Raw genomic sequence first — 27,444 nt, forward strand, 5'->3', positions numbered from 1 at the left:
TAAACCCATTACTGCGTGTCCTTTCCTCTGCAGCCAATGGGAACAGCATCCTGCCCTCCTCCAAGTGACAACCTTGCAAATACTTAAAGAGGGCTATCATGTCCCCTCTCAACCTCCTTTTCTCCAGCCTGAACATTCCCAAGTCCCTCAACCTATCTTCATAGGGCTTGGTCCCTTGGCCCCAGATCATCCTCGTTGCTCTCCTCTGTACCAAAAGCTATTGTTGTCCAAAGCTATATGAATGGGTTCCTATCGTACCTCCTAACACTGGAAAAAAATAGGCAACTGCAATTTAGGTACCCATTTCTTTTTATATATATTTAAATGTGTTATCTCAAGTGCTTAAAAACCTGATAGAAAAAAAAGCCTTGCAAAAACACAGTACAAAAAGATGCTGTTTACAAGGAGTAACAGAAGCAAGCATCCACATTCTAGCTTTGCTGTACTCTTGGGCGGAGGGGGGGGGGTTGGCCTCTTGTAGAAAGAGAGGCATGACAGACTGGGCTTTGTAAGCAATTTGCTACACATGTCATCCCTGGCGCACAAAAGCCTTGTCTGGAGGATATTGTTCTAACAGAATTACCCACTACAAAAGGCCAGCAGCATGCTCATCTCGTCTCAATCAAGGCAAGACAAAGAGAAAAGCCAAGCATGTGAGTCTGTCACTTGGACAATTAGCCTGTTTGACTGCAGACACTAGACTGTGAGGCTGGTTCTCTGAAGCACCTAATGCCTCATTTGAAGTTGCTTTTTCCCTATGTAGTCTGTCAGGCATACAAAAGTAGGGTACTAGTAGAAGCGTGGAATAAATACCTTGTCAGAGCACCAGCCAACAGAATCAACATGAATATATGTAGCACCTTTCTTAGACAGATGTGACCAAATATGAAAATGGATATAGGATTTGTGGGATAAACAATAATAGAAATAACAAAGATGGTCACTCTCACTGTTTGTGTGTCTGTGACTGATTATGCACAAGCTGGGAAAGGTGGGCCAGTGACTGCATGCCAGTGGAGCTAATCCCTGCTTATGCATGGCACCAGCACTGTCCAGGCCACCTCCTGGCCCTGGCCCATGTTAGGGCCTCTGATGGCCTGCGGTAAAGGAACACGGATTCTTCAGAAGCCTGTCCAGGGCACGCCCATGCACAAGGGAAGAGCTGGTGCCATGGAGCCAAATGGGGTGTTTGTACACCCCTCCACGATGGTGAGATAGCAGCATGCCACTATCCTACCAACATACCATGGGACCCCCTTGCCCCCTGCCCCCCTTGCCTCCACTGCCACAAGGCACAGCAGACCCTTCCCATTCCAGAGTTGTACGTGTGCACACTTAACTCTGGGGCAGACCATGTGTGCCAGGGGATTTTGTCCCCTGTGCGTACATGTGAAGCGGTGGCAGCCCAGTGTGCCCTGCTGTGTGCATAATTAGTCCATGTGTGTGATATACATTTTATGGCTACTGTCCTAGAGAAGAGTTGTTTAGGATAGTAGGGGAGGAGTTGTAGATCCGTGGAAGCGACTCTGCTTTGCGTGCAGAAGGTCCTGGCTTCTATCTCTGGCACTTTCAGTTAAAAGGACCAGGTAGTGGGTGATGTGAAAGACTCTGCCTGAGACTTTGGAGAGCCACTGCCTTCAGTCACACACTAAAAATCCTTATGATATTGTGACAGCCAGAAGCAACTTTTGAAAAGATCCGCACAGCCAATCAGATCTCCAAGGGCCTATCAGAAACAATGGGCAACAGCCCCATCTAGCCCTGCTCTAAAAACATTTGACGGATACCTGGAAAGGTATCAGCATCTATCATAGCATGCAAAGCCACCACATTAGGGACCTCTGATTTAGCACAAGACCCTTTGGTGAGATGGTCCAAAGATTCAATTTTACAATAACTCTGCATAGCAGGTTCCTGAATACAAAGATGTGGCCAGGCACAAGCCATCAATTTTGAAGGGAAATCAGATAAATCAACTGGAAGCTATACTGTAATTTAAATCTCTTAAAAAATAAAATGCATTAGTATGGCTGAGAAAGTTGCATTATAATTTTAAGACACAATTTAAAATGATTTAACAGCAATGAACCACTGAAATGAGTGAGATACTGTGTCATCAGCTTATATTTAAGAAAACTCCTAAAATTCACGAAATCCATGTTTGAAATCAGACTTTGAGTTCAATTTCTCTTGTAGAAAATGTTCCGACCAGGGAGCAAAATCAGCATAATGTTACTCTGATGTTATTGTGTAATTGAAAGGAGCATTTCCTTAGCCATTCAATGTGAAAAAAATCACCCAGGTATTTAATCAGATGAATCCTGACAGAGGATACGCCGTCAGGGAAGCCTGAGGTCTTGAATAACATTGTGCTTCCCACTTTTCGTCAAGTTAAGGGCCTGGGAGGGAATTATACTAAACCCAGCATTACTGCTGAGCAAGCAAATCAATGCATCTGGCCATCTGAATCCATGCCACAGTAACATCAAGACTAGACTACTATTACACACTCTATATAGGTCTCCTCTCATAATCAACTTAGAAATTTCTGTTAGTGCAGAATACCATAGATCAGTAATTATCAGGAACCAGGCAGTATATGTATACTATACCCATTCTACAGTCATTCCACTAGCTGCCCAAAGCCCTTCATGGCCTTGGGTTCCCATATCTGCAGAGCTGTCTGTCCTATTATGCCCCATCATGATAATTTAGCTCACCTGAAAAAAGGCTTATATAGATGCCAGCCTGCAAACAGGCAAGCTCAACAATTTTCTGTGTATGTGAATTCTCTGTAGTGGCCTCAACCCAATGGGAAAGCCTGTCTGAGGAAGTTAGGAAGATGCACACACTTCTGGCTTTCCGCAAACTACCGTATTTGCCGGCATATAAGATGACTGGGCGTATAAGACGACCCCCCAACATTTCCACTCAAAATATAGAGTTTATTATATACCTGCCCCGCCCCTGCATCTCCCTGTGACCGGCACAAGTGCGCATGTGCGCAAGTGCGCATGAGCAAGCTCTGCGTAGACAAGGGGCGGGCCGGAGCGCTGCTGCTTCCCGCCGAGCAGAACAGGATGGTCACGCCGAAAAGGCTGGCACCGTCTCGCTGCTGGTGCTCACTGCAGGCACGCTGGATACCACGCGACACTGGATGGTATGTAGAATGAGGTGGGCGGGCATCAGGAGGCCACTATGGGCAGCTATGTCTATCCCAACTGAAGTGCACCCGGCGTATAGGATGACCCCCCCCACTTGGAGGCATGTTTTTCAGGGGGGAAAAGTAGTCTTATACGCGAGCGAATACAGTATGTAAAAATAGAATTGTTCAGGAGGGCATTTTTATACAAGAATAGGGTTGTACTATAACAGAATGGTTCAGGGAAACATTTCAGCAGAGAGAACAGTACTAGGGACTATACTACTAATATATATCATCTGACACTATATATATTTTTATCTTGCTCTCACTGCATTATATTTCTATTTATATAATACTATTCCTTGCATTATGTAATAAGTCACGTTTACTACTTATTACATAAATCACGTTTACTACATAAGTCATGTTTACTACTTATGCCTTGTTTCAGACCTCTGCTATCCTAATCCTATGACAGTATTTACTAGGTGTCTCCCTAACTTATTGATTCTCTTGACATTCATTGTGTAATCTGCCCTGAGTCTCAGTGAGAAAATCAGACTATAAAGAACTTAAATAAATACTCCACATAGAATAAAAACAAGCTAGACGTTGTGTTTCATTTATATAGTATATTAATTCAAAAGAATTGCCTGGCCATGTCAGGAAACCACAATATAAGGTGAAATCATGAGTGGCATGAGTGGCTAAAGGGATATGGATGTATGTATGAGCTTCTGTTTTCTGTTTCAACGGATTTCATAACAGACAGCCTGACTTAATTTGCCAAATCTACATGGGAGTTTTTGCAGATGCTAATTTGGGTGGACAAAATCTGCATCGTACTCTCTCCCTCCTTCATATAAAATTGAAAAACAGCAACAGAAAATCATTTGCCACACTTCTGTCTTTAAAACCTAAGATCAAAATGACATAAATCAGTGAGCAAGTTTTCAAGTTCTCCAGAACTCTTCTTCAGGCAGTTAAAATTATGTCAGTTCTGTTTATGGATTTTGCTGTGGACCAATACAACCTGCAACCTCTTTCTACTTCTGTCTCTGTTGCAGATGAACTCTGAAGCCCCCACAAACATGCCCACAGTTCTTTGGTAGTAAGGTAATTCACATATGATAAGCAGCAAGTATGATTTTTTCTGCCCACTTCCCTCTCAGTTAACTGGTTTGCACAAATACTGTTCTATTGATACAAAGTAGGCAGTTATGCCATTCTAGTTAACAAAAGTTACTGATTGACCTTAGAATTCTAATGTTTCCCAAGCCTCCTTTATTTGTTTGTTTGTTTAAATATGTACATGCTGCCTTTCCTCTTGGCTCCGGGTGGCTTTAGTACTCAGTTGCCAAGTCTATGGCTGTTATCCCCACCTCACCCCTTGATATCCGAAGAACTAAGCCAACGGGCAGCAGTTGTGGCAAAGCACATTGTATTATCAGAGCAAACTTGGCATCAGCTACTACAGAAGCTCTAGAACCCCATAACATGCTAACAGCAGCCCACCATATTATACTGTTCCCATATACAAATACTGAGGCTGGCTGGCAGAGGACAAGGTTTTAGCAAAGCTCTGCAGTCTCGTCCCAGCCTGTTCTAGAGAAATTCCATCCTTTCAGACACAAAGAATAATCTCAACACAGTTCAGCTGTTCAAGCTTGGAGCAGAATTTGCGCTAGTAAACTTATCTCCTTTTTTCTCATTCTTTCCTATTGCTTGGCACACAAAATGAGTATTTGCTTTCTCCATCCATTTAACTTACTGAATTGCTGATAAAAGACTTGTGTCTTTTAAAAAGCTAATAAATAGGTATTTCTATAGCAACAGATCACGATGTGCTATTTTGCTAGGTAAATAATTTCTTTATATAAGAATTATTTCTTTATATATAAGAACCCTATTAAGCAAAAGCACCTTCAACTGCTAAGCATACTAAAGAAGGGTGATGAAAAGTATGATTTGCACAGTTCTTGAACTTGCACGTCAGCCACATATCAAATGAAAACACTTCGTGGCAAGACTTTTGTGGCATCAATGCATGTTCTGTTGCCCCCCTTTTAAACATTAGTTTTATTTCTATATATTAAGCAGGCCTGCTTTGCTCTCCGCTAGACAATGTAAATTAGTAGGACTGCTGGGAGATGATCTATTCTTCACAATACCATTTACTTAGTACAGTACCAAAGCTACACTTCAGTCAAAATTATGCAATACATTTGGAGAAGATGCTAACCCAAAATTTTTCACCTATCAGCTATCAAAAAAAGATGTGTGGCAATTATGGTCTTGTGTGAAAAGACGGAGACATATAGTAACACAGGCCTTGTGAGATTCTTTGGATTTCTGAAGACTGCACAAATGTTCATGGGGAAACATGGTGTTGATGTATCATCCAGTGCAACACATCTTGGTTGCAAGGACATAGCTCAAACAATCTCATTGCAAAAGGGCACTTTTCAGCAGTCCTTCATTCTTCAGGCAAACTGTTTGTGCAGGGGGCAGGGAGTCTGATGATAGACAGGCAAAACTGCCGTAAACCATGAGCCTATGAACATGAATAACTGGTTAAACTGATCAGCGTAGCCAAATCTGTAAATGTATTTCCCCAATACAGCAGAATGTTCTTGTTTCATGTAAACCATCCTTAGCCTTCGAGGAGGGCAGGATATAGATGCAATAAATAAATAAATAAATAAATAAATAAATAAATAAATAAATAAATAAATAAATAAATAAATAAATACATACATACATACATACATACATACATACATACACAAACAAACAAACAAACAAAACCCAAAAATTATAAAAAATAAACAGCAAGAAACCATCATTCAACAAATACACTCTTTAATATATGGTGGTGGTGATCATAGAATCATAGAATAACAGAGTTGGAAGGGACCTCCTGGGTCATCTAGTCCAATCCCCTGCACAATGCAGGACACTCACAACCCTATTGCCATCAAGTCAAAGCTGACTGATAGCGATCCCTTGGGGCTTTCAAGGTAAGAGACATTTGGGGGGGGGGTTTGCCATTGCATGCCTCTTCATAACAACCTTGTCCTTCCTTGGTAGGCTCCCACCTAAGTTATATTAGGGCCAACCCTGATTAGTTTCTGTGATCTGATGAGATCAGGTTAGCCTGAGCCATTCAGGTCAAATCAACACTAATACATTATAAATCAGTACTAATAAATGAATGAATGGAGGCAAGGGTCTCCTGAAAATATTTTTTCCACATTGTCCTAATGCACTAAAGAGCAATATTCATTGCCCTGAGTCTCAAAACCGTTTGTCCTCCCTATCTAGTTATTTTTAATTTGTATTTCTGTTATCATCTCTGTATTACTCATAACACATGATAAGGTAAAAAATAGCATGGTGGAGTTCAGTTTCAGCTGTGCTTCATTCCATCCCTCAAACAGCCCTCGTGATAAATTGTTCCCTGCAATCTGAAAAGATTCATGATTCCCACCACGCGTCAAGTACAAGTCTCCTGGGGAGCTCTGCTTCCTCGTTTGTGTTGCTGTTCAAGGATCCCCAAAGGAGTGTGGGCCTCCTTATGTTTATCACATCTGCACATGCTGTTATCAATCAGTGTGCACGCCTCCACTTTTTGTGTGGCCAGACAACACACACATCCCTTTACACCACTGTCAGATCTTGTGCCAGAACACAGGTCAGGACACTCCTGAGAAACTACAGTTATTTAAATGTTTAAATCATGTGCATGCATGGCAAAGGCCTTTGCAGAAGGGCAGATGCCAAAGCACAAAGTTAAAGTGTGTGGGCTGATCAACCTGAAGGCAGATTTCATTCCTAATCTTCTGTATATGGATTAACCACCCAGGTATATAATATAATATAGAAGGAGCTGGAAAGAAAATGGCTAAAACACCCTCTGTTTTAATAGGCATATTCTGCTTTCTGTGAGAGAACCAAGGGTGGAATTGACCATCTTCACTTTTTAGTAATATTTTTTTTAAATTATGAACTGGGCTCACTTATAGATAAATGATTTCAGCACGAAATCTGGGCAGGAGATTTATCAGAAATTGTCAGAACCTTGGAATTTTATTCTTTATTTCCAGGAGAGGCTGTATTCAATTGTATAAAATATCTGGGCAGATGAATAGTTAATTCCTGCGATCAGCTGCTGGCTCATTTCTGCAAATAACTTCCAATATGTTAACAGCACGATGTCAGAGCTGCAGGTTCATGGAGGACAGTGGACTCTTTGGTGAATAGGGGTGCCAGGTTTTCCCTGACCACCAGCAAGGGTTTGGGAAAGTTTTGGAGATTTGGGAATGGAACCTGAGGAGGGCAAGGATCTCAGTGGAGTCCAATGTCATAAAGGCCACCTTCCAAAGCATCATCATCAACAACACATTTATTTACAGTCTTTTAGATCAAACTATCTCCAAAGTATCCGTTTTCTCCAGGGGGACTGATCTCTGTACTCTGGAGATGAGCTCTAATTTCAGGGGATCCTCAGCTCTCACCTGGAGGCTACTTGTCTGTGAACTAGAATGTTGCAAACCAGCCACTTGTGAACTCACCAAATCCAAATGCATAATCAGAACTGATTTAATACTGCAGTTCTATGTACCTTCCAAGGACATGAACCATCAAACTCAATGGAATTTCTTCTGCATGAATGTACATAGCACTTGACGTCATGTCTCAACCTCACAGGAGTTGTCAAATACTTTACATTTAATTTAATACCTATAGACAATGTAACAGAATTCAATTGATTATAATGTTTACTTTAGTGTTTAATTCCAAGAAAAGAACACAGTGTTATTCATCATACTTCAGGGACTCTGATTTACATATTGATCTAGCTTATGTTTTATACTAGTAGTAAAGCCCGTTGCGTTCTTTAATGCAACAAGCGCTAACTCATAGTTTGGTGTTGGTTTATTGCCTCACTTAAAAGCTAGAAATCCTAACAGGAGGCCTCTCTGTGCACAGTAGTCTTGACCCTAGTCAGGTTTAAGCACACCTAGGTAGTGTGGAATTCCATAACATGAACCTACACCAATCTGGCAACCTTACCTCCTCTCTGCGATGTTTTCTTGACCTGAAATGGGTCAGGAGTGCTATGTGACTGCAGGGGCATTACATACTTTTGAGGCCCCACTTCCAGACTTCAAGGAATATGTTCAGACCAGGGACAGCCAACCTCCAGATAGGGTCCGGACATCTCCTGGAATTGCTGCCCATCTCCAAACTATAAAGATCCCTAGGCAAAAATGGCTGATTTGGAGGGGTGACTGTAGCATTGTACTCAACTGAGGTTTAGGGATGCCAACCTCCAGGTGGGGTCTGAGGATCCTCTGGAAGTAGGCCATAGACACCCCTTGGCTAACACAGTCTGTTGCTTGGCTGGTGATGTCTTTCCTTCTGAAGGCTGAGGCCTACGGAAGGTAGTCCTCAGTGGGAAGAAGAAGAAGAAGAGTTGGTTCTTATATGCCACTTTTCTCTACCCGGAGTCTCAAAGCGGCTTACTATTGCCTTCCCTTTCCTCCCCCCACAACAGACACCCTGTGAGGTGGGTGAGGCTGAGAGAGCCCTGATATCACTGCTTGGTCAGAACAGTTTTATGAGCGCCGTGACAAGCCAAAGATCACCCAGCTGGCTGCATGTGGGAGAGTGCAGAATTGAACCTGCCTCGCCAGATTAGAAGTCTGCACTCCTAACCACTACAACAAACTGGACCCCGCAAGTGTAAATCAGAGGCTCCATGGCAGGGAGTGGCAGCATGCCAGGCTCTCTGAGAGGCCATCAGGGGGATGGCCATCCTTTGGCAAGAGCCCAGAAGACAGGCAGTATTCCAAGGTTGTAGCAGTGGCCAGGAGGCAGATGGTCCCTCAGTGATGGGTGAATCAGAGGACCAGCATGTCGTCAGAAGTACCCTGCACATTTTTAAATATATGGTTTCCAACTCTCTTCATACATGAAGAGAAATAATCTTCTTAGTTTACTGGTAGCTATAAAGGTAAAGGTAAAGGTATCCCCTGTGCAAGCACCGAGTCATGTCTGACCCTTGGGGTGACGCCCTCTAGCGTTTTCATGGCAGACTCAATACGGGGTGGTTTGCCAGTGCCTTCCCCAGTCATGACCGTTTACCCCCCAGCAAGCTGGGTACTCATTTTACCGACCTCGGAAGGATGGAAGGCTGAGTCAACCTTGAGCCGGCTGCTGGGATTGAACTCCCAGCCTTATGGGCAAAGCTTTCAGACGGCTGCCTTACCACTCTGCGCCACAAGAGGCCCTACTGGTAGCTATACCCTTCTTCATATACATCCACTGCCAAGTATGAGCCATACCATCTCAGTACATGGCTCCATTATGTGTATAAATACCACAATCATGGTGCAGGACAAGTCATGTCAATGTTTCCCAGTGTAAGGGTAGCTATTAGCTGAGAACCCACACAATCATTCCTGCTCAAATGTTATATCACAGCCACATGGGATTTTGAGACCTCTCTTCCAAACATGAGTGTCTTCCAGCTGCCAGGATCTTGCAATTTCCTCTTTTTGCAGGTTCTGTCCTGAGCAGAGCTTCACAAAGGAGTGTGTGTGTGTGTGTGTGTGTGGGGGGGGGGTTTCTCTTTACACCCATCTCCCTCTTTGGCTCCCACCAGTAGCCTCTTCTGCCATTCCAAAGGAGTGTCTCTTGCTCCAGTGATCTGCACGGTGCTGGGCTGGGTTCAACATTATCTCCACTGCCTCCTGCTGCTACTTCCAACTCCTGTTGGATGGCTGGTAACTGTTTTTCAGCTCTCCAAGGTCAGCACTTGCCAGGGTCCTGCCAGCCACTGCACTGCTCATGCTGCTACTTTTTTCCAGTTGCTGCATCCTCATGTCTGCCCTGTCTTGCCACTGTCTGCTCTACCTAACCTGCTTTGTCTGGGTTTTGTGTAAAGGCAGAGAGCTGTGCCCAAGGTGTTGGGCTAGGCTTCAGTGATCTTGCTCTAGCAGCTCCCCCAGCAGTATTTAGAAGCGTCTTCTATTTCCTTGAGAGTGAGCACAGGGGTTCTCACAAACTTACACCCTGAAAATCTTGTTAGTCCCTAAGGTGGCACTGGACTCAGATCTCACTACTGAAGATATATCAAGTCCTCAGAGCTTCCCCAATGCACCACTAACTGCATATTTAGTCAAGACGAAGTCAATGTCTGTAAGAAAGTGCAAAGCCAAGTGACCTTGTGGCTGAATCCATACTCAGTTGGATCATTAGTCTCTGTTATTACAGAGCTGTTACAGCAAAGCTTCCAGCAGCTTTACCATCCTGTCAGCTTCCGCTGAGCAAGGCTCATAGGCACATGCAGAGAAGAATCAAATAACAAAAGAAGAAAAGGTCTAAGGTCTTCAGAGAAAGGAAATTTTATGAGAAACTATGATTATGCGAGTATTTACTACACGTGTCTGTAATACAACCCAAGACACAGTATTTAGGGTCCCTAGTTTTGGAAAATTCCAGGTCTACAATCTTTAGTCAGCATCATAATACAAGCAGCTTATAATTTGCAGTCTCTTTGATCATGATTTTCCTAATTTGTAATAACTTTTCTCACAGGTATTAAAATCTTGACAAATCATTAAACAACTTCCAAGTTCTACAAAGCAAACTAGAAATGGGCTAATGTCAAAGAGTAGCTGCATTACATAGTACAATGTACTAACTATAATCTAAGAAGCAGAATTTTTTAAAAATTAAGTTATTGAGAAGCTTAAATAAATGAAAACCTTTCAAAGCCTCTAGTTAAAATATATTATTCAAACTTTATACATGTTGCTATGTTCAGTTCCACACACTTCCATATTAAAAGCATAACTGAGAGGAAAGGAAAGTTATTTAGTCCAAAGAATGCACTTTTATATTGAAGCAGATATCAGGTCCTGGAAGGATTTTGGAGTTTGGTAGCATGGACCACACAGGTTTCTATACATAGTTCAACAGTGCTTAACAATCCATTAATTTAAAGTTGTAACCACCCACACCAGAAATCTAAAAGCCAGAAACCTCACCACCAAATGTGATTCCCATTCATAGCATTAATCCAAGGAACAGCAGCATCTTCTATGACCATCACTCAGTCCCGGACCAATTAGTGGAACAAGAATGACTAAAATCTTCTCTCAACAAGTCGTCCTTAAACTTACTGTCCTGGAATATATCTGGCTGGAAATGAAACATATTGGACATATTGATTTTAGATCCTTCCTTTCAAGTTTTGAGGTGATTATGCTCCAAGAAACTTGGATGTTGGGGGACATTTCTCTCCCTGGATATGTGGCTTTCCTATCTCCTGCTCACAGATCAAACAAAATAGGTTGCCCCCAAAGCGGATATCTGCACTTTCATTTCAAATTCTCTTTGCCTCTCTCCTACAAGTCTGGATAGTTGTGCTCCTCTCGCACAGGCAACCTATCTCAAGGTAGTTAAAGCTTCTATTATTTGGTAAATGTCTACATGCCCCCCACAGGTGAGCCTTCCCAATTAGAGGACAACTTGACCCGCCTATCAAATTATATAACAACTCTTGAACAAAAATTTCCTACAGCGCTCACAATAATTGGTGGAGATTTCAATGCAAGATTGGGTGCAAACGATATGGGCCTATGTAACTATAGTGGTTTAAACTCTGATGAAGTCTACCTCTCTTTTCACCAAAATAAATTCCAATGGTTCCATCCCTGCCTCCTGGAAAGAAGCAGTATTCGTCCCAATTTTCAAAAAGGCTACCAAGGTGGGACCAGAACAGATCGGTTTTAGAATGGGAGAATCCACTCTCGATCACGCCCTGACCCTTTACCATCTTGCAGCAAAATACACCCATGCCAAACAAGGCAAGCTCTATGCTGCTTTTCTCGATCTGTAAGCCGCTTTCGATTCCATCCCTAGAACCCGATTATGGGAAAAAATTATCGGATATGGGAATGGATTCCAGACTATTGCATTTCATTCATAACCTTCACACAAATACTGGCTGCTGAATCCTCGGTGCCAGGGATGAGAAACTTTCTGACAGAATATCTGCCAACAAAGGTGTTAAACAGGGCTGTGTTTTAGCCCCATATCTATTCAACCTATATGTATCCAATCTGGCTGAAAATTTTACGGGAATCTATTACCACACCCCAATGCTGGGAAGCTCTCGTGCCCCTCTCGTGCAGTGCACTTTCTTTTATTGGATCACAATCCTCAAGTAACCGAAGGCATCACAAAATTCCTCCACAAGATTTTTTCCAAGCGGTCTGGGATCTGAATTGCCTAGTCTTTTATATAGATGTTTTGCTTTCATTATGCCAATAAAGGTGTTTGAATTGAATTGAATTGAATTGATTCCCATTCCTCACTCAGTAGAAAAAACTAGCTAGAATGTGAACAGGATGTAAAGCTCCAGGAGAAGAGAATTTTGTTCCTCAGTATGTGGAGTCATTTCTGGAATTATGAAATTTATCTTGGATACCACTCTTGCTTTACTGATCAATTACCATTTTTTGGTTCCTTCTTTCCAATTGGATTCTACTTCTGTTTCTAGAGCAGGATACTACCTTTGATCATTTGACTGGTCATCTCAGCTTGACCCTTGCCCTCTGTGTGCCTTGGGGCCTTTCAGTAGGCAAATGTGCTTAGGATTGCAGTACTAGGCTTCTGAAGCTTAAACCAGTTGCCAAGTGACTTGGATATTACCCAAACTATAGTGACTGCTATATCATATAGATGGCAAAATAATTTCCTCCTGTCCAGACATTCTGATGTGTCTTGAACCCATAAGATACCAGCATAGACCTGTATCCTGAAGAGTGATGACAGGCAGCAGTTGTATTTGGTCCCTATCTCCTGTCGCTTCTCACATATGTACTTTTCTAGCACAACCAGGTACAAACTCAACTAAGGCAGAAATAGCAGCTACAAGGCTTTAACTGAGAAAGAACAATTTATTACATATGGAAGATATGGTTGTGGGAGGTCAGGGACTAAGCACAGTAGCTGTTCTTACAACTGTAGGTTACTTCAGTTTTTTTCTTTTGTTTTGTTTTATTTAAGTAGCTTGCAGTGAAAAGCATTAAACATATTTTCTTGGAAGATCACACTGAGCTGGAACTTAGCCAACTAAGAGCTCAGTCAGATCCATCAAATCTGTTTCCTGAAGAATAACTCTGTTATGGGCCACTCTAACTTGAGGTCTAAAGGCCACCTGGCTTTCGTTCCAAGTGGAACTAACTATTTAATTTATAGAACAATTGGTTTGACTACAATGATGAACGCACATGTCTTCTTAAAATGTCTCATGGGGTATTCCTCCTTCTTCCTATATCAGTAACCATGGTAACTCTGAGGAGAAACAGTTTTTGTTCTTCCCCTCAGAAATTGTTTCCAGCGGATAATGGTTATAACTCTCATTTGTCCAACAGCAATTAACTTTTGACTGGCTATGTGTCCTAGCGCTGAAGTTTCAAAAGGAAAGACAGCTTCTTCCCTTGCTTCCTTTTAAATGTTCTCATGATGGATATTATCAATCCATATTTCAGAAGCTGAATAGACTTTCCAAGAAAACATGGATTTTACAAATGATTTTATTGTAAAAAAATAGTTGGTGCCAATAAAATAGTCTACACATGCACAGATACTTCAAAGTGAAAGAAATATTTTTGTTTATTTGCTTGATTTTTATTCTGCCCTCCCATACAGCTCAGGGCAGTTCACATAAACCATTGCAGGGGTATACACAGAACAGTCTAAAAATATAACATAGTCATAAATAACATATCAACAGTACTCTAACAGTGGCTTCAAATAGAATAATAACTTAGACAAAGCCCCCAGGTAGGTCAGGCTGCTTCAGGTCATGGAGGGAGTGTCTGAGGGGGGACCAGCAGATGTTGGGTTGGTCGGATTCAAGCAAATGCTTGGTGGAGAAGCTCCCTTTTGCAGGCCCTGCAGAATTGTGGGAGTTCAGGCAGGGCACTGATCTCTTCAGGGAGCTCGTTCCACCAGGTGGGGGCCAGGACAGAAAAAGCCCTGGCCCTTGTTGAGAACTGACATGCTTCTTTGGGGCCAGGGGTCACCAGCCGGTTGGTAGGGGTGGAGCATAGTGCTTTTGGGGGTGTAGACAGAGAGATGGTCTCTCAGGTACACTGATCCCAAACCACGTATGGTCTTGAAAGTAAGAACCAAAACCTTAATCCTGTCTGGAATTCAATTGGGAGCCAGCTGAGTTGTTGGAGTACAGGCCAGATGTGAGATCTCCATGGTGTATTAGTGAGAATCCTGGCCACAGCATTCTGCACCAGTTGTAGTTTCTGGATCAAGGATAAGGGAAGGCCTGCATACAGCGAGTTGCAGAAGTCCAGTCTAGAGGTGACCAGTTAAGAGGTCACTTTGTCCCCCTTTAGCCTGCAGGCTGTCCTTTGTCTCCACCATTGCTGTTCATCTCTTGCCTATAAAGATCAGCTCCCCAGGCGAAAACAGCTGCTTTGGAAGGTGGACACCCTTTTGAGGCCCCACTCCCAAATCACAAGGAATATTTCTAACCCTGGGATTGTCAGTTTCCAGGTGAAGCCTGAAGACCTCCCAGAATAATAGCTCATCTTCAGACTATAAAGATAAGCTCCCCAGGTGAAAATGGCTGCTTTGGAGGGAGGACTCTGAGTCAGTGTGTCCTTTTCTGCCCCACCTCCAAATTTTGAGGGACATTGCAATACAGAGGGCAGGGTGAGCACTGCTTTTGTAGTCTCCAATCTTTTTCTTTTCCATTCAGGGAGAGCTGCTGGGGGGAGGATAAATGCGTGTGAAAGAGAAATGTATGGAGCAGAGAACAGCCAAACCGTCCCTCTTCTGTGCAAGCCGGAGGTGCTCTGTGGTAAAGGGACTTCAGGGGCTCCCAAGGAAAGCCATCTTGCTTTTTCCTCAGTGCAATTCAGTGATTCTCTGTCTTTCAGGCATGCTTGTCTTTCCACTGGCTGCAATCCAAGTGCTTGGCCATGCCAAGAGGCGGAGGATTGAAAAGAGATAAAAGAAAGGGGAGGGGGGCACTTCTGAAGTGCTCCTTTGCCCCCCTGAAACACAGCACCTCTTGACAACTCTCGCTCCTCAGCCTCTGTTTGCAAAAATGAGCCCAAAGACTGCTGGCCGTAGCTTTGCAGCAAAGCCAGCAAACTGTTTGGGCAGAAATATCACCAGTCATTTCTCTCCCTCTCTCTGGGCCCCAACGGCTGAGTGGGAAGTGAGATTTCGGGATTAATACCACCGCTGCCTGACTCACCGCCTTCTCCTCTCCTACAACACCATAGGCAGCTCAGGAACAAAGATATCATATTCTCTTGTTCTCCCAGTGGCATACCTAGTCTATTTGGCACCCAGGTCGGGTGATCAGGGCATATTGATCTGGGGCAGGCAAATTCCATCAAACCCCATGCCCCTTCTCCACCTGAGGAAGAGTCCCAGAGAAAGCTGACCTCTACACACACACACACACACACACACCAGCTGTGCCTGGGTAGCTTTTCTGTAGCCTGGGCCTCAACCCCTCAGCCTGGCACCAAATGGCAGCAGGTTCTGTGTCTGGCCTGTTTGTTCCTTACTTCATGACACCACCATATAGAGACCAAGGTGGGGAAGGCAAGGGAGGGGTTGAGCGGCATGTGGACCCCCACATGCTGGGTGCTGAAGTAGTGGCAGGCAAGCTGCAGAGCCAGCCCAGTAGGGCATGCACATTGCTCAGTCCACATTAGTCCCTGCCACCCATCCTCTTTTTCTCTACTGTCCCCAGGCACCATGGCCCTTGCTGAGCTCTCTCTACCCTCCAGCCAGGAGGTGACTGCTGTCTGACTGACTCAACCTGGGACTGGTGAAAAGACTTCCCTACCTAGTAAATTCCTGGAGGGCTTCTAGAATTTGTTATTAAAACATATTGTGGAAATGTGGAAAATGAATAAACAAAACTGATTGTAAAACAAGCAAGGATGCTGAAGCCAAAGATAATGGCATCCCAAACTTGTGATGTTACTATTCTGTCCTTACACAACTCGTTCCTCCTTCATCCAGCACTTTGCTTTCCCATGTGCTGAGAAGTTCCCAAAAACATTATGGCAAAAAGTATATAAGATCACTGTTCCTCTATCGATTTTGCTTACATGACTATTGGCGTATACTTAATGTCCATGAAAAGGAGTCAAAAAGGAAACAAGGAAATAAAGTAGTCTCTGTAGACCGTTGTAGCTCAGACAGCTCCCCAAGTTTCAGTGAAGACACAGGTATGGAAGTCATATCACAGGCCAAATACAAAGAGATAAATGTGCCATATAACCAACAAGGTATGCAATTACTAACCAAATGTCTTCATTCAGTATCTTTTTATGCATATGGATCTGTATTCTACAGTGATTGACAAAAGTCAGAAATACAGAATAACACTGCTGATTAATACTTCAAACTGATGAAAATACATCAATTGGTTTCCTTGACTTGGGATTTCACTCTATATTCATTCTTCTAGAAACCATATTTTATGACATATTGGGATCCTACAGATACCAACAGAAGGAAAAATTGTAGGTACATTTGAGTAAGCAAAATTGGCTCAAAAATTGAAAATGTTACATATTAATTCAAGTCACATAGAAATAAAATGCTGGGGCAGGGGGAGACTTTTATAATGGCGCTGTATTCAGATTCAGATTTTTCTTAAACTCTAATTCACTGAGAACTTTTAGGAAGGCCACTCAATGAGGACAGTTTACCCTGACAAATATCAACCATCAATAAACATTTTAACACTAGATAGATGATTTGGCTCTATGACTCAAGTGGATGCTCACAAAGCAATGCTCACAAAGCAATGAGGCATCATGTTACTTTCCAAGCCCTTCTGAGGCTCAGAATAACAACTGCGGGCAGTGTCTGATCTGCCAGAAACATTTTAATTGATCAATGGAGTTTTACAGCTTCTATTAATCAAACCCACTCATTGTCAAGGCACAGTCCTTCAGCAAAAATCTTTCCTGAAATATCATAATCTGAGTTTAGCGATACTGCCATTATCAGAATACAAAAAACTAGTTAAATCAGATTTAATCCCATCCTCATTTATGATATTGTTTTATTCAGAAGCCATAGATTCATACTAGACTGTTTGTCACCCAATCAAAAACACAGTACACGAGAATAAAGAAGAATACAACGGCTAGAATAGTAGAGCAACAAAGATAAAGCTAAAGAGATGCAAGCATAATAACTCCAGCTGTTGTACGTTAGGAAGAGGAGCACTAGTCATACAAAAGAACAATCAATCTATTTTTAAGAAGCGGCTATGAAGGTCCAAACATCTATTTTTAAGCATGCAATGGAAGCACCTGTAGGCAGAATGTGTGTGTGCCTGAGACAGCTAACCAATTTGCAGTATACAGCACATTACTGTATACATGTCTTGCTTTAATTGGATTTCATTGGGAATTGATCCAGAAGAGAAAGAGGGGTCAGAGAAGACTCGTGACACATGATCCCATCACGACTCTCTCATTAGGAGTCGCTGCTGCAGTAGCTTCATTTGATGTAGACACAAGTCCATTAAAGCAGCAGAGGTTCAGTGTTAGGGAAGTGAATGTGAAATTAAGGTAAAGCAATAGTAAGGCAATCTTGTTAGACTGTCATGCCTTTCTGATTGTACTGTGTAGGTGAAACAAAGATTAAAGGCATTGTTCAATCCAAATCCCAAGCAATGTCAATATATTTTCGGAGGGGGCAATCACAGAAGGAAGAAGAACCCCAAATGGCAATCTGCTGTGATGCTCATGAGGCAGTTCATCTTTTTTTATCATGTGTTCATTGCTGAACTACTAATTAATCTTAATGCCTCTGGATGCCTATCAAACCATATTTGTATCTTTCAAATGTGACATGGATAGAAGGCAAAGGCAGAAGGTAAGGCTTTGGTAGAATGGCTTGGGAAGAAAGCAAGGAGGGAGACGCATAATTATTTTTATGTTTTATGATGACACTATATAATAATTGCGCTTTTATCTGAAAAAGAAAAATGCAAGGGATAGGGTTGCCAGTTTCCAGCCAGAGCCTGGCAATTCCCTGGTTTAGAGACCTCTTGGCTAGCCCCCCTGATCTATGCCATTAGGTAACAGGCCAGCAGGGGTAAACTTGGAAGGGGCTCATCAACATCATGTTGACATGGAACATAATTTCTGATCTAAATAGACCATAATGCTGGTCTAAATAGATAACTGGTCTGATCCTTCAAGTCTTTTCTTATGTTTTTATTCCATATCTTTGATGAATCTGTGTGGGTGAAACTAACAAGCTGGAAAAACCGTGCTTAGAATGCAAGATTCTCTACTTCCCAAAGTGCTGAGGGTAACTGAGGGATGGAGGAAGAAACCAGAGATGCTGCTCAAGGAGCCAATGTTGTAATAAAGGGGACTTCAACCACCTTTACATTTTTAGCAAACATCTGCTCAATTCATGTCAAATAAAGAAAATTTCTAGACATGGTTAATGACTCTACCCTCGACAGTTAGTCATGAAGCCAACTAGAAGCCATTTACCTTTGAAAATATATCCCATACTATTTTTGTAATCATATATATCTGCTTTGTTTCCCTTGTGCCCTTCCCTTTTATTTGTCATGCCTTTAGCTTATTGTGCTTTTATGATTTGTTCAACATAAATATAAGCAGAAAGTTCCCTGGAAAGTCTGAAGCAACCACTTTTAACTTCAAAAGAAGCAATTTCTCAACGTTGTTAGGATTAGTTAAAGGAAAAATTAAGAGTCAGAAGGGTCAGATCCCTTCAGAATACAAGCAGTTTATTTAAAATTCCAGTAGAAGCTGAGCAAGGGCATAGGTCGCTGACTGGAAAGGAAAGAAACTATGTCAAGAAGAGACCATCATGGTTAAAAAGTGAAGTCGAGACAACCACTTCAGTTATGTCCTACTGAAAATCCCTGGCTTAGTAAAATCTGAACACTGCATACAGTTCTGGTCATCACATTTCAAAAAAGATATTGAAGTGCTGGGAAAAGCACACAATAGGGCAATAGTGATTGCAGAGTGGGAGGTCCTGCCTTATCAGTCAAAACTAAAACACCCGGGTCTTTTTACTATAGAAAAAAAGGTATCTGAGGGGTGAACAGATAGAGGTCCATAGGATTATGGGTAGTATACAGAAAGGTATAGAAATACACTTACCACCTATTGTAATAAAACTTAGAGGTACCCAATGAAACTTTCATATAACAGAGACTTGGCTTGCCATAAGATGTGGTGCTGGCCACTGGCTTAGTTGGATTCAGCAGGGAGTTGTACAGGTTGTGGAAGATAGATCTGTTACTAGCCATAGCTACGATAGCCAAACTGTTACGGCTATGGCAGTTCAAAGGCTGAATACCTCTGATTATTAGATGCTGGGGACCAGTCAGCAGGTAAGAACTGTTGTTTACAGGGCCTGCTTGTGGTATATATTGCATTATAAATGCAAATGGATAGGAACACTTCAATGAACATCTAAGGGCTTTAGATCATAATTACAGGGTAACTTGCAAGAGAAATAAAAGAGGCAAGATTAAATTATATGCATGAATTAATCCTATCTTGTGTATTTGAGACCCTTGTGAAAAACCTAGGGAAGATCTTTAAGCTGCTCTAAGAATATTCTTTCCTGAGTATATGTGGCAAGTATTCAGGATGGAAAGAATAAATGTGCATCCTAAAATTAATGAGTAAGCATATTCCCCTTGGTAGCTATATGGGTTTGGCAATAGAAAAAGGTGAATTGCATTAACCTTCTGTGCTCTCCAGTGATTTGATTCACTTTCTGACTTTAATGGCATATGAAAATGAACCACACTATACAGCTTATTGCATGGAGGGGTGTAGACATTTTGAAGCAGACCCAAGACTGGGAATCTGCATTGAAACCATATACCTGCATACCCATGCACACAATTTGCAATGACAAAGCCATGGGTGGGAGAATATGTATATTTGTCCACCTGTTTCCAGTTGAAACCCTCTTCCCCCAAATGCCATTCTCCCAGCTGAGATTCTTGAATTATTTCACAGCAGTATTGATAAAATCAACTAGGGGGGAGAATCTGTGGGAGAACACAGCATGCTGAGGTTGCAACTTCCTGCAGTCCACAGTTAATTCACTATTGTGCTCCTCCAATCTAGGATCCCCTGTGTGTGTATAGCTACATACAGATATAGATACACAAATACAATTAGCATTTTCCAGATATATTCAGATAGTCAAGTGATGATATTTTGAATTCTCAGGAATACTAGATATTGATTCCTCAACAATTCTAGAAATACTCAGGGCCATTCCGCACCCAATTTTAAAAGTGAGAGTCTTATCCTTTGAAAACACCATATTTTTGGCATTTTGCACGACGTCATAAACATCCAGCGTTACATTTGCAAATTGGCAGCAACATCCTCCATTTTAAAGCGCTTGCAGGGAATCCATAAAACTGGATTACCCCTGCCATATAGCGCTAGCAGGATGAAAGCAGCCAGCAAGACACTCGCACAAGACACATATGTGTTACCAAAATGGCTGAAGTAGTGAGATTTCCAGCTTCAGTCTTGCCCTCGAGTCCACTTCCCTTTCTCTTGACCCAGAAATGGGCTTTCTTTAAAAAGAACTTAAAAAAAACTCATGGAGCAACGAACAGACACTGTCACGCCCCCGCTGCCTCCTCCCGTCTCCCAGGAGTTGTCAGAGCAACCAGAGCCGGCAGCTGAGTCAGCTCTAGCAGAAGAGACAGGGATCTCTGAAGGTACAGCCAGGGAAGGCAGCATGAGTCAGCCAGGCTCTGCACAAGAGGCATCTTGGGTGCTGAGGGATTCCGGCTCTGACTCTGACAATTCACCCAAGCGACACAGACGGAGCAGAAGGGTGGGGTTGGCAGAAGGTCGAAGAAGCCAGAGGCTGCAGGCAAGCTGTCAAAATAGATGGGCCCAGCTGGAATCGCTCCTGGGGAGGACTAAGTGAGTCATTCCCCCAGGTGCAGCTAATTAGTTGGGCTGCATTTAGGCGAGGCAGCAGCAGCCCTTCGACGTGGATGCAATTTATGCAGCTACCCTCCGGACCGGTTTGAACTCCTGCAATTTTCTGGCTCCCCTGACTCCTGGCATCAGTTTGACTACGCATCTGGTAAATTGGACTGGCTATCTCTGGCTTCCCTTGACTCCTCTGATTCCCGGCATTGGTTTTGACTATGCATTTGGTAAAGTGGACTGGCTTTGTTTGAATATATGCTACCTGGACTTTGACCTTGGCTCTGCTTTGACCGTTCTTTGCCTCACCCTGCACAGTGCTTGTTTAATTCCGAATGACGTGGACAGGACTCTGACTTTGCTCCGGCTAGGCTTTGCAGCCCAGGCTCCTCCGGTACAGCTGCCATTGAGCGTAGCCAGCTAGGGCAGCATAGACCCACAACTGCACAGGCAGAGCACAAAATAAACTTTCCCCCACCAGTTGGCCAATAAAGTATGCCTCTTCCCCACCAAAAAAAAAAATGCCCCCCCTGTTTACATTTTACATGTTTTTAAGTGACACAAACACATCACATATTTTTGCTGCATAACTTGTGAAGCTGCCCTCAATCTGTGTGAAACGTTTTCTTTCCTAACAAGGAAAAAAAAGCTTAATCCCTACCTTGCCCAATCCTGGGGTGTCTTTCACTTTGTTGACTGCCCTGAGCAAACATGGTGGAGCAGGAGGAGGGGACGTCTGTAGAATAGTACTGAACTTGGTGGCAAACAGGGGCGACTCAGAAACAGAGGATGTGGATGGCCTGTGTTTCTTCTTTTTGGAAGACAGGTTCAACTTCTGAGCAGCTCTGTAGAAGAAACAAAGCCAGAGAAAAATAAAGACTTCAAAAATAAAACGCTATCAAATGTATCATCCTCAGATATTTTTTTATTTACATTTATAGGCCACCGCTCCCAGCAAGCTGGCTCGTGGCAGTTCACAAAATTAATATAAAAACATAAAAACAGATCTCCCATAAAACACCCCAGTATTAACATCCAAAACTCTAACATAAAAATGGCAGTATACAATTAAAATTAAAAAAAAAATCCAACCATGCTTCGGCCCTCTGGCATTGGTCCAGATAGTGACCAGTGATTGATGGTGAAAAACCAGGGTGGCAACCGGGGGCAACCATCAACAACTCTAATGCTGCGTATGAACTCAGGGGAGGGGGACCAGATCTCGTATCCCAGGGGTCCCCCCACCTGGCATCAACCAAAAGCCTGGCAGAAGAGCTCCATTTTGCAGGCCCTGCACAACTCAGAGAGTCCCATCAGGGCCCACAGCTCATCTGGGAGCTCATTCCACCAGGTAGGGGCCAGGACTGAAAATGCCCTGGCCCTGGTTGAAGAAGAGTAGAAGAAGAAGAGTTGGTTCTTATATGCCGCTTTTCCCTACCCGAAGGAGGCTCAAAGCGGCTTACAGTCGCCTTCCCATTCCTCTCCCCACAACAGACACCCTGTGGGGTGGGTGAGGCTGAGAGAGCGCTGATATCACTGCTCGGTCAGAACAGTTTTATCAGTGCTGTGGCCAGCCCAAGGCCACCCAGCTGGCTGCATGTGGGGGAGCACAGAATCGAACCTGGCATGCCAGATTAGAAGTCCGCACTCCTAACCACTACACCAAACTGGCTCTCGCGCGCCTCCCAGAGGCCCGGGATCTTCAGCAAATTCATACCCACAAAGCAGAGTGCCTTGCTTAAGGAGGTAGGCAGTCCCATAGGTAAGCAGGGCCTAAGCTGCATAAAGCCTTAAAGGTCAACACCAATACCTTGAACTGATCCGGAAGCAGACTGGTAACCAATGAAAGGGAGTTTACTACTTTGTAGACCTGCTTATGGTTGCTCCCTATGTCAATTATTTTGAGATGATAATTTTGCTAATCTACAAAGACGTGGCATTTCTTTAAATCCACAAACAAGCAACAGGAATCCAATTAAGCCTTGTTTTCTTCTATATGTTTCTTTGGCTTAGCGCACAGAACTGAATTGGTTGCAGCTTAACCAATCAATGAGGTGCACAAAAAGCAATTTATGGGAGACAATTCAGTTCCATAAAGGGACTTCTGCCTCACAAAAAATGTTTGTCATCTCTAAGTCACTGGGTGCTGAGAAATTACCTGTTGAGGTCTTGAATGTAAACAACCAATAAATACTTATTATTACTATTATTAAATGTCCACATGAAATGCATAAACATAACTAAGAAGAATAAGAGCTGGTTTATACTCTCAATACATTTAATACAATTTTATTACAATACAATTTCTATTCTCATTATATATTATTTATTATTTATACTTTCAATACATCTTCCTTTACTCATACCTGGAGTTAAATTCAATTGATTTTTTGTGTAATACACTCTAGGATGCTGCATCCATTCTCCCTTTCTCACATTTTCACTCACACTCTTTGACATGGTGTTGTTTAGTTTTCCAAACTAGTGGTTTAATCTTTCTAAAGTACTTATTGAACCAAAAGATCCATAGCTGACATTTTCTTAAAGAAAAAGAAACATTATTGGAAGATAGGTGGCCTTTCCAAAACCTTAGAATGATATGCCATTTTGACAATCCTAACCTTTGAGATGGCATTAAAACAGAAGAACCTGGATTCATTTTGGCCTGTAACTGAGAAATGGATGTAAAATATATGTGCTACATCTCTCTTTTAGAAGGGAAAAGTCCACGCAAGTGGCAGAATGAAAGATGCACATACTCCACTTAAGATAGTACAGGAAAACACCCATACCATGAAAGATTTCTGCCTTGGGAAGCCTTCAAATTTCTCTTTTTCTATGACACCCAAATGCAGGCACATGAGCAGTTTGCTTCCCTTCTCCCAGCCTCAATGGATTTATCCTGAACTAGGATTTTAAAAGTTTAAAAGTTTGTAAGGAAGAAGCAAACTTGAAGTTGATTAGGCAAGCATAGTTTGGGCATGATGTCTGATTGCCATCGCATTCTCTTTTCTCCAAGACCCCATCCAGTGGCCTGGAGATGCCACTGGTGCTTCATCAAGGGCTAACATGCAATCCAGGCAATCCAATAGAGACCAATAGAGAACACAGCACTTGATAACAATTTTCCATTATCCAACATAATCCAGCAATTGCAACACAGCTAATGCTAATCTGAGAACGTCATCCAGTTCACTTCACATATTCCTCTTCCTTTTCCTCCTTTCTCTGAAATATAAATAACTTTAATTGTACATTTTATTTTACAGAAAAGTGAGTTTCCCATCTTTCTATTTATCACAAGAATATTGTCCACACCGGAGGCTTCGCATCAGACTGCAGGATGGAGCTTGAGCTGGGACAGCTTGCCCACCTCTTCCTGGTCCTGCACAGGGGAGCATTTGGCCCAGTGCACCTTGTCCACCTTGGATTTGTGCTCCCACACAGGAGCTGGGACAGGAAAGTTCCCAGTGTGGAAACAGTCAAGGAGGAAGCCTAATGCAAGCAGATGTTTATATAGAATCCAAGGCTCAGGATGCATGTGTCACCCCAGAACTCTCTGTAGCATAAAGCAGTGGTCCCCAACCTTTTTATCAATGGGGACCGGTCAACGCTTGACAATTTTACTGAGGCCAGGGAGGTGTAGTCTTGCTGAGGGACACTGCCGCCCCCTGAGCCCCTGCTCTGCTTGCTTTCCCGCTGGTACCCCTGACTTCCCGCTGCCCGCGGGGGGGGGGGGTGCTGCCAGCAGCAGCTGTGCAGTGCCACACCAAGGTGGAGCCCCAGCCATGGCGGCCGCCGGTGAGCACCAAGGTGAGCTGACGGCAGAGTGGCAGGGCAGCCCCCGAGGCAGCAGCCGGGAAGGAGAACGAGGAAGAGCCATGGCCTGGTACCCACTGATCCACGGACCAGTCCCGGTTTCCAGACCGGGGGTTGGGAACCGCTGACATAAAGTATCCATTCAGGCTTCCATACTCAGCGGGAGACAGGCTACTTAATATTTTTGCCTCCATTTCCCTCAAGCTATTCTCTGTGGAAGACAAGACAGAGCTGAATATTTCTTTACATCACAAAAGACAGGAGTGTCATGGAGGAGTCCAATTTGAGAGTGGATAACTGAAATTAAATAGTTAAATGTGCCCTTTGCCCCTGCCCCATTGCTCTAGGCATCTCCTTCAGAAAAAAAGAAGAAAAGAGGCTGATGGAGAATTAATGTGCAATTGATTATGAGCCTAGCTGATCAAGGGACATAAATTGCAAACTTCTATGGACTATAAAGATTCTACTGAGCAGGATGAATCAAACATCAGGTGAAAATCATCAGGTGAAAATCATCACTGTTTGTAAGTTTCTACATGTGCAATTTCCATTAAATAATTACCAAATAAAACCCGAGATCTGGAAAAAAAATTGTTTCTGCTTGTGTGCGTGCACAGGGATCTATAAATACACCTCTTAAAAACTCAGTAAATACTTGACGCTTGTTCTTATTCTTTATATATGTATTCAGTTTCATAGCAACAGTAAAACTATCCAAGCAGTGCCTTTTGGAGCCATTTCCCTTTCACATCTTGGCTCATTTGACTCATTCAGCCTTTGGCCTGCTATAGTAACTGCTGGACAAGCTTGGCTGAAGGTATTCTATAATCACCCAGCAATTCATTGCATTGGTTTGTTACATAATTAATAGTCTCATCTGTCACCCTCACAGAGAGCCACTCCCCTCCCCATCTTGGGTCCTATTTCTCAGATTGGCAAATATGATAAAATCAGCGGAATTTCCCCTGGTCCAAGGCACCAGCTTCATGCTAATAACTGGCAGCACGGCAATGCGTGCCATTTCAATGCAATGTGGTTTGTAGGATTTTTCAGAGCCACGCTCCTTCCCCAAAAATTAGGAAAAAAATTGCTTTCTTGTTTTGAAATATAAAAATTGCTACTGTTTTGGAATAGAAACAATTGAAAGTGCTAAAGAGGCATCAACAAAAGTTACTGCTTTTGAGCAATATAATACTTCCAGCACTATATTGTCTAATCCACATGTATGAGTTTCCAGTGCTCTTTTCATAAAACAAAAAAACTGCCAGTACTCATCAATGAGACTGCAGCTATTTGTATCAATTCCCTCCCCCTCAAAGATCCCATCAGGATTTTCTCCGACTGATTCTACTTTTCTCTGGCTGAGTGGAGCAGGCCAGTAATGAGAATCAGGACATGGGAGCGCCTCAGTACTGATGACACCATTCAGATTGTATCTATGCACACAACTGGCAAATTTCCTATGAACAATCAAAGCTCTACTGGACAAAAACTCTATCTGGCCCTACCTGCTTGCTAAAAACACTTGGTAGATGCAAGGAATGGTGTCGATGCCCTCCATCATGCCCGTGGGAGCCATGCTGGGGACCCCTGCTGTGAACCATGTATGTGATTTCCTGCTTGTTTCAGCAGTTTATTCATGTACTTCCCGTTCATTTCAACAGGAGATCATGTCCTAAGTGAGTAGTACTCCTAGAATCCATGTGAAAAATACACAACTCAGTGGGATCTGTCAGACCCATGCTGGTGCCCTTTCTTTTCAAACGTTGGTGATCAATTTTTCTGAAAATATATGTACAACTTTTTGGTAATACATTCTATTTTAAAACTTTGTACCTTCAAATTATTCAATTATTCCAGAGGAAAATAATTTCATTCAATTTAAAGGTCAACTGAGAACTACTGGTTATAATAACCAATTACATCTACTTGGAAGCACTCATGTCCGCCCCGTTATAGCCCTGATCATTTTATGGTTTTACAGTATTTTTAAGGTCCATGGTTTACTATACCGTACCATACTATGTTAGCAAAATACCAGCATTATGATATGTGCTCGTACTTAGCAGAATAATCCTGCCATCCAGGAAAACATCTCTGCAAAAGATACTGCATAGCAGGGAGACGAATTGTGGGACAGGAAAGAGACTGAGGACACTATGGTTTGGCAAGATAATGAGCACAGCTGTATTGTTATACAAATTTAGCATAAGTGCCAACAAGGGCAGATCCAGCATGCTGAGCACCCTGGAAGTGACATTTGAAACTGAGGCACCTGCGGGCATCTGCTTCCACTAAAGCCCCCCTCTGTCACCTGTAGATGCAAGCCAGGTGGCCTCCTGGATGTAAGTTGCCATGGCTCTGCATCATCCATGTCCTTAAGGAGGCCCCCAAAATGGAGAAGGTTGGCATGTCAGAAGCTCCCCCCCCCCC

The 27,444-nt window shown here is 42.8% G+C and overlaps 1 protein-coding gene across 5 annotated transcripts in view; it reads right to left on the minus strand.

Annotated features, from left to right (window-relative positions):
• KIF26B (kinesin family member 26B) overlaps positions 1 to 27,444 on the minus strand; it is a 412,305-nt gene that overhangs the window by 118,476 nt on the left and 266,385 nt on the right. For all 5 annotated transcript variants that reach the window (XM_077344354.1, XM_077344338.1, XM_077344346.1 and 2 more), the window contains one exon: positions 21,854 to 22,037. In XM_077344354.1, coding sequence (XP_077200469.1) covers positions 21,854 to 22,037 — 184 coding nt within the window. The remainder of the gene's footprint in view (positions 1 to 21,853; positions 22,038 to 27,444) is intronic.

This window comes from Paroedura picta, chromosome 1 (genome assembly GCF_049243985.1).
Source record: "Paroedura picta isolate Pp20150507F chromosome 1, Ppicta_v3.0, whole genome shotgun sequence".
Lineage (NCBI taxonomy): Eukaryota > Metazoa > Chordata > Lepidosauria > Squamata > Gekkonidae > Paroedura > Paroedura picta.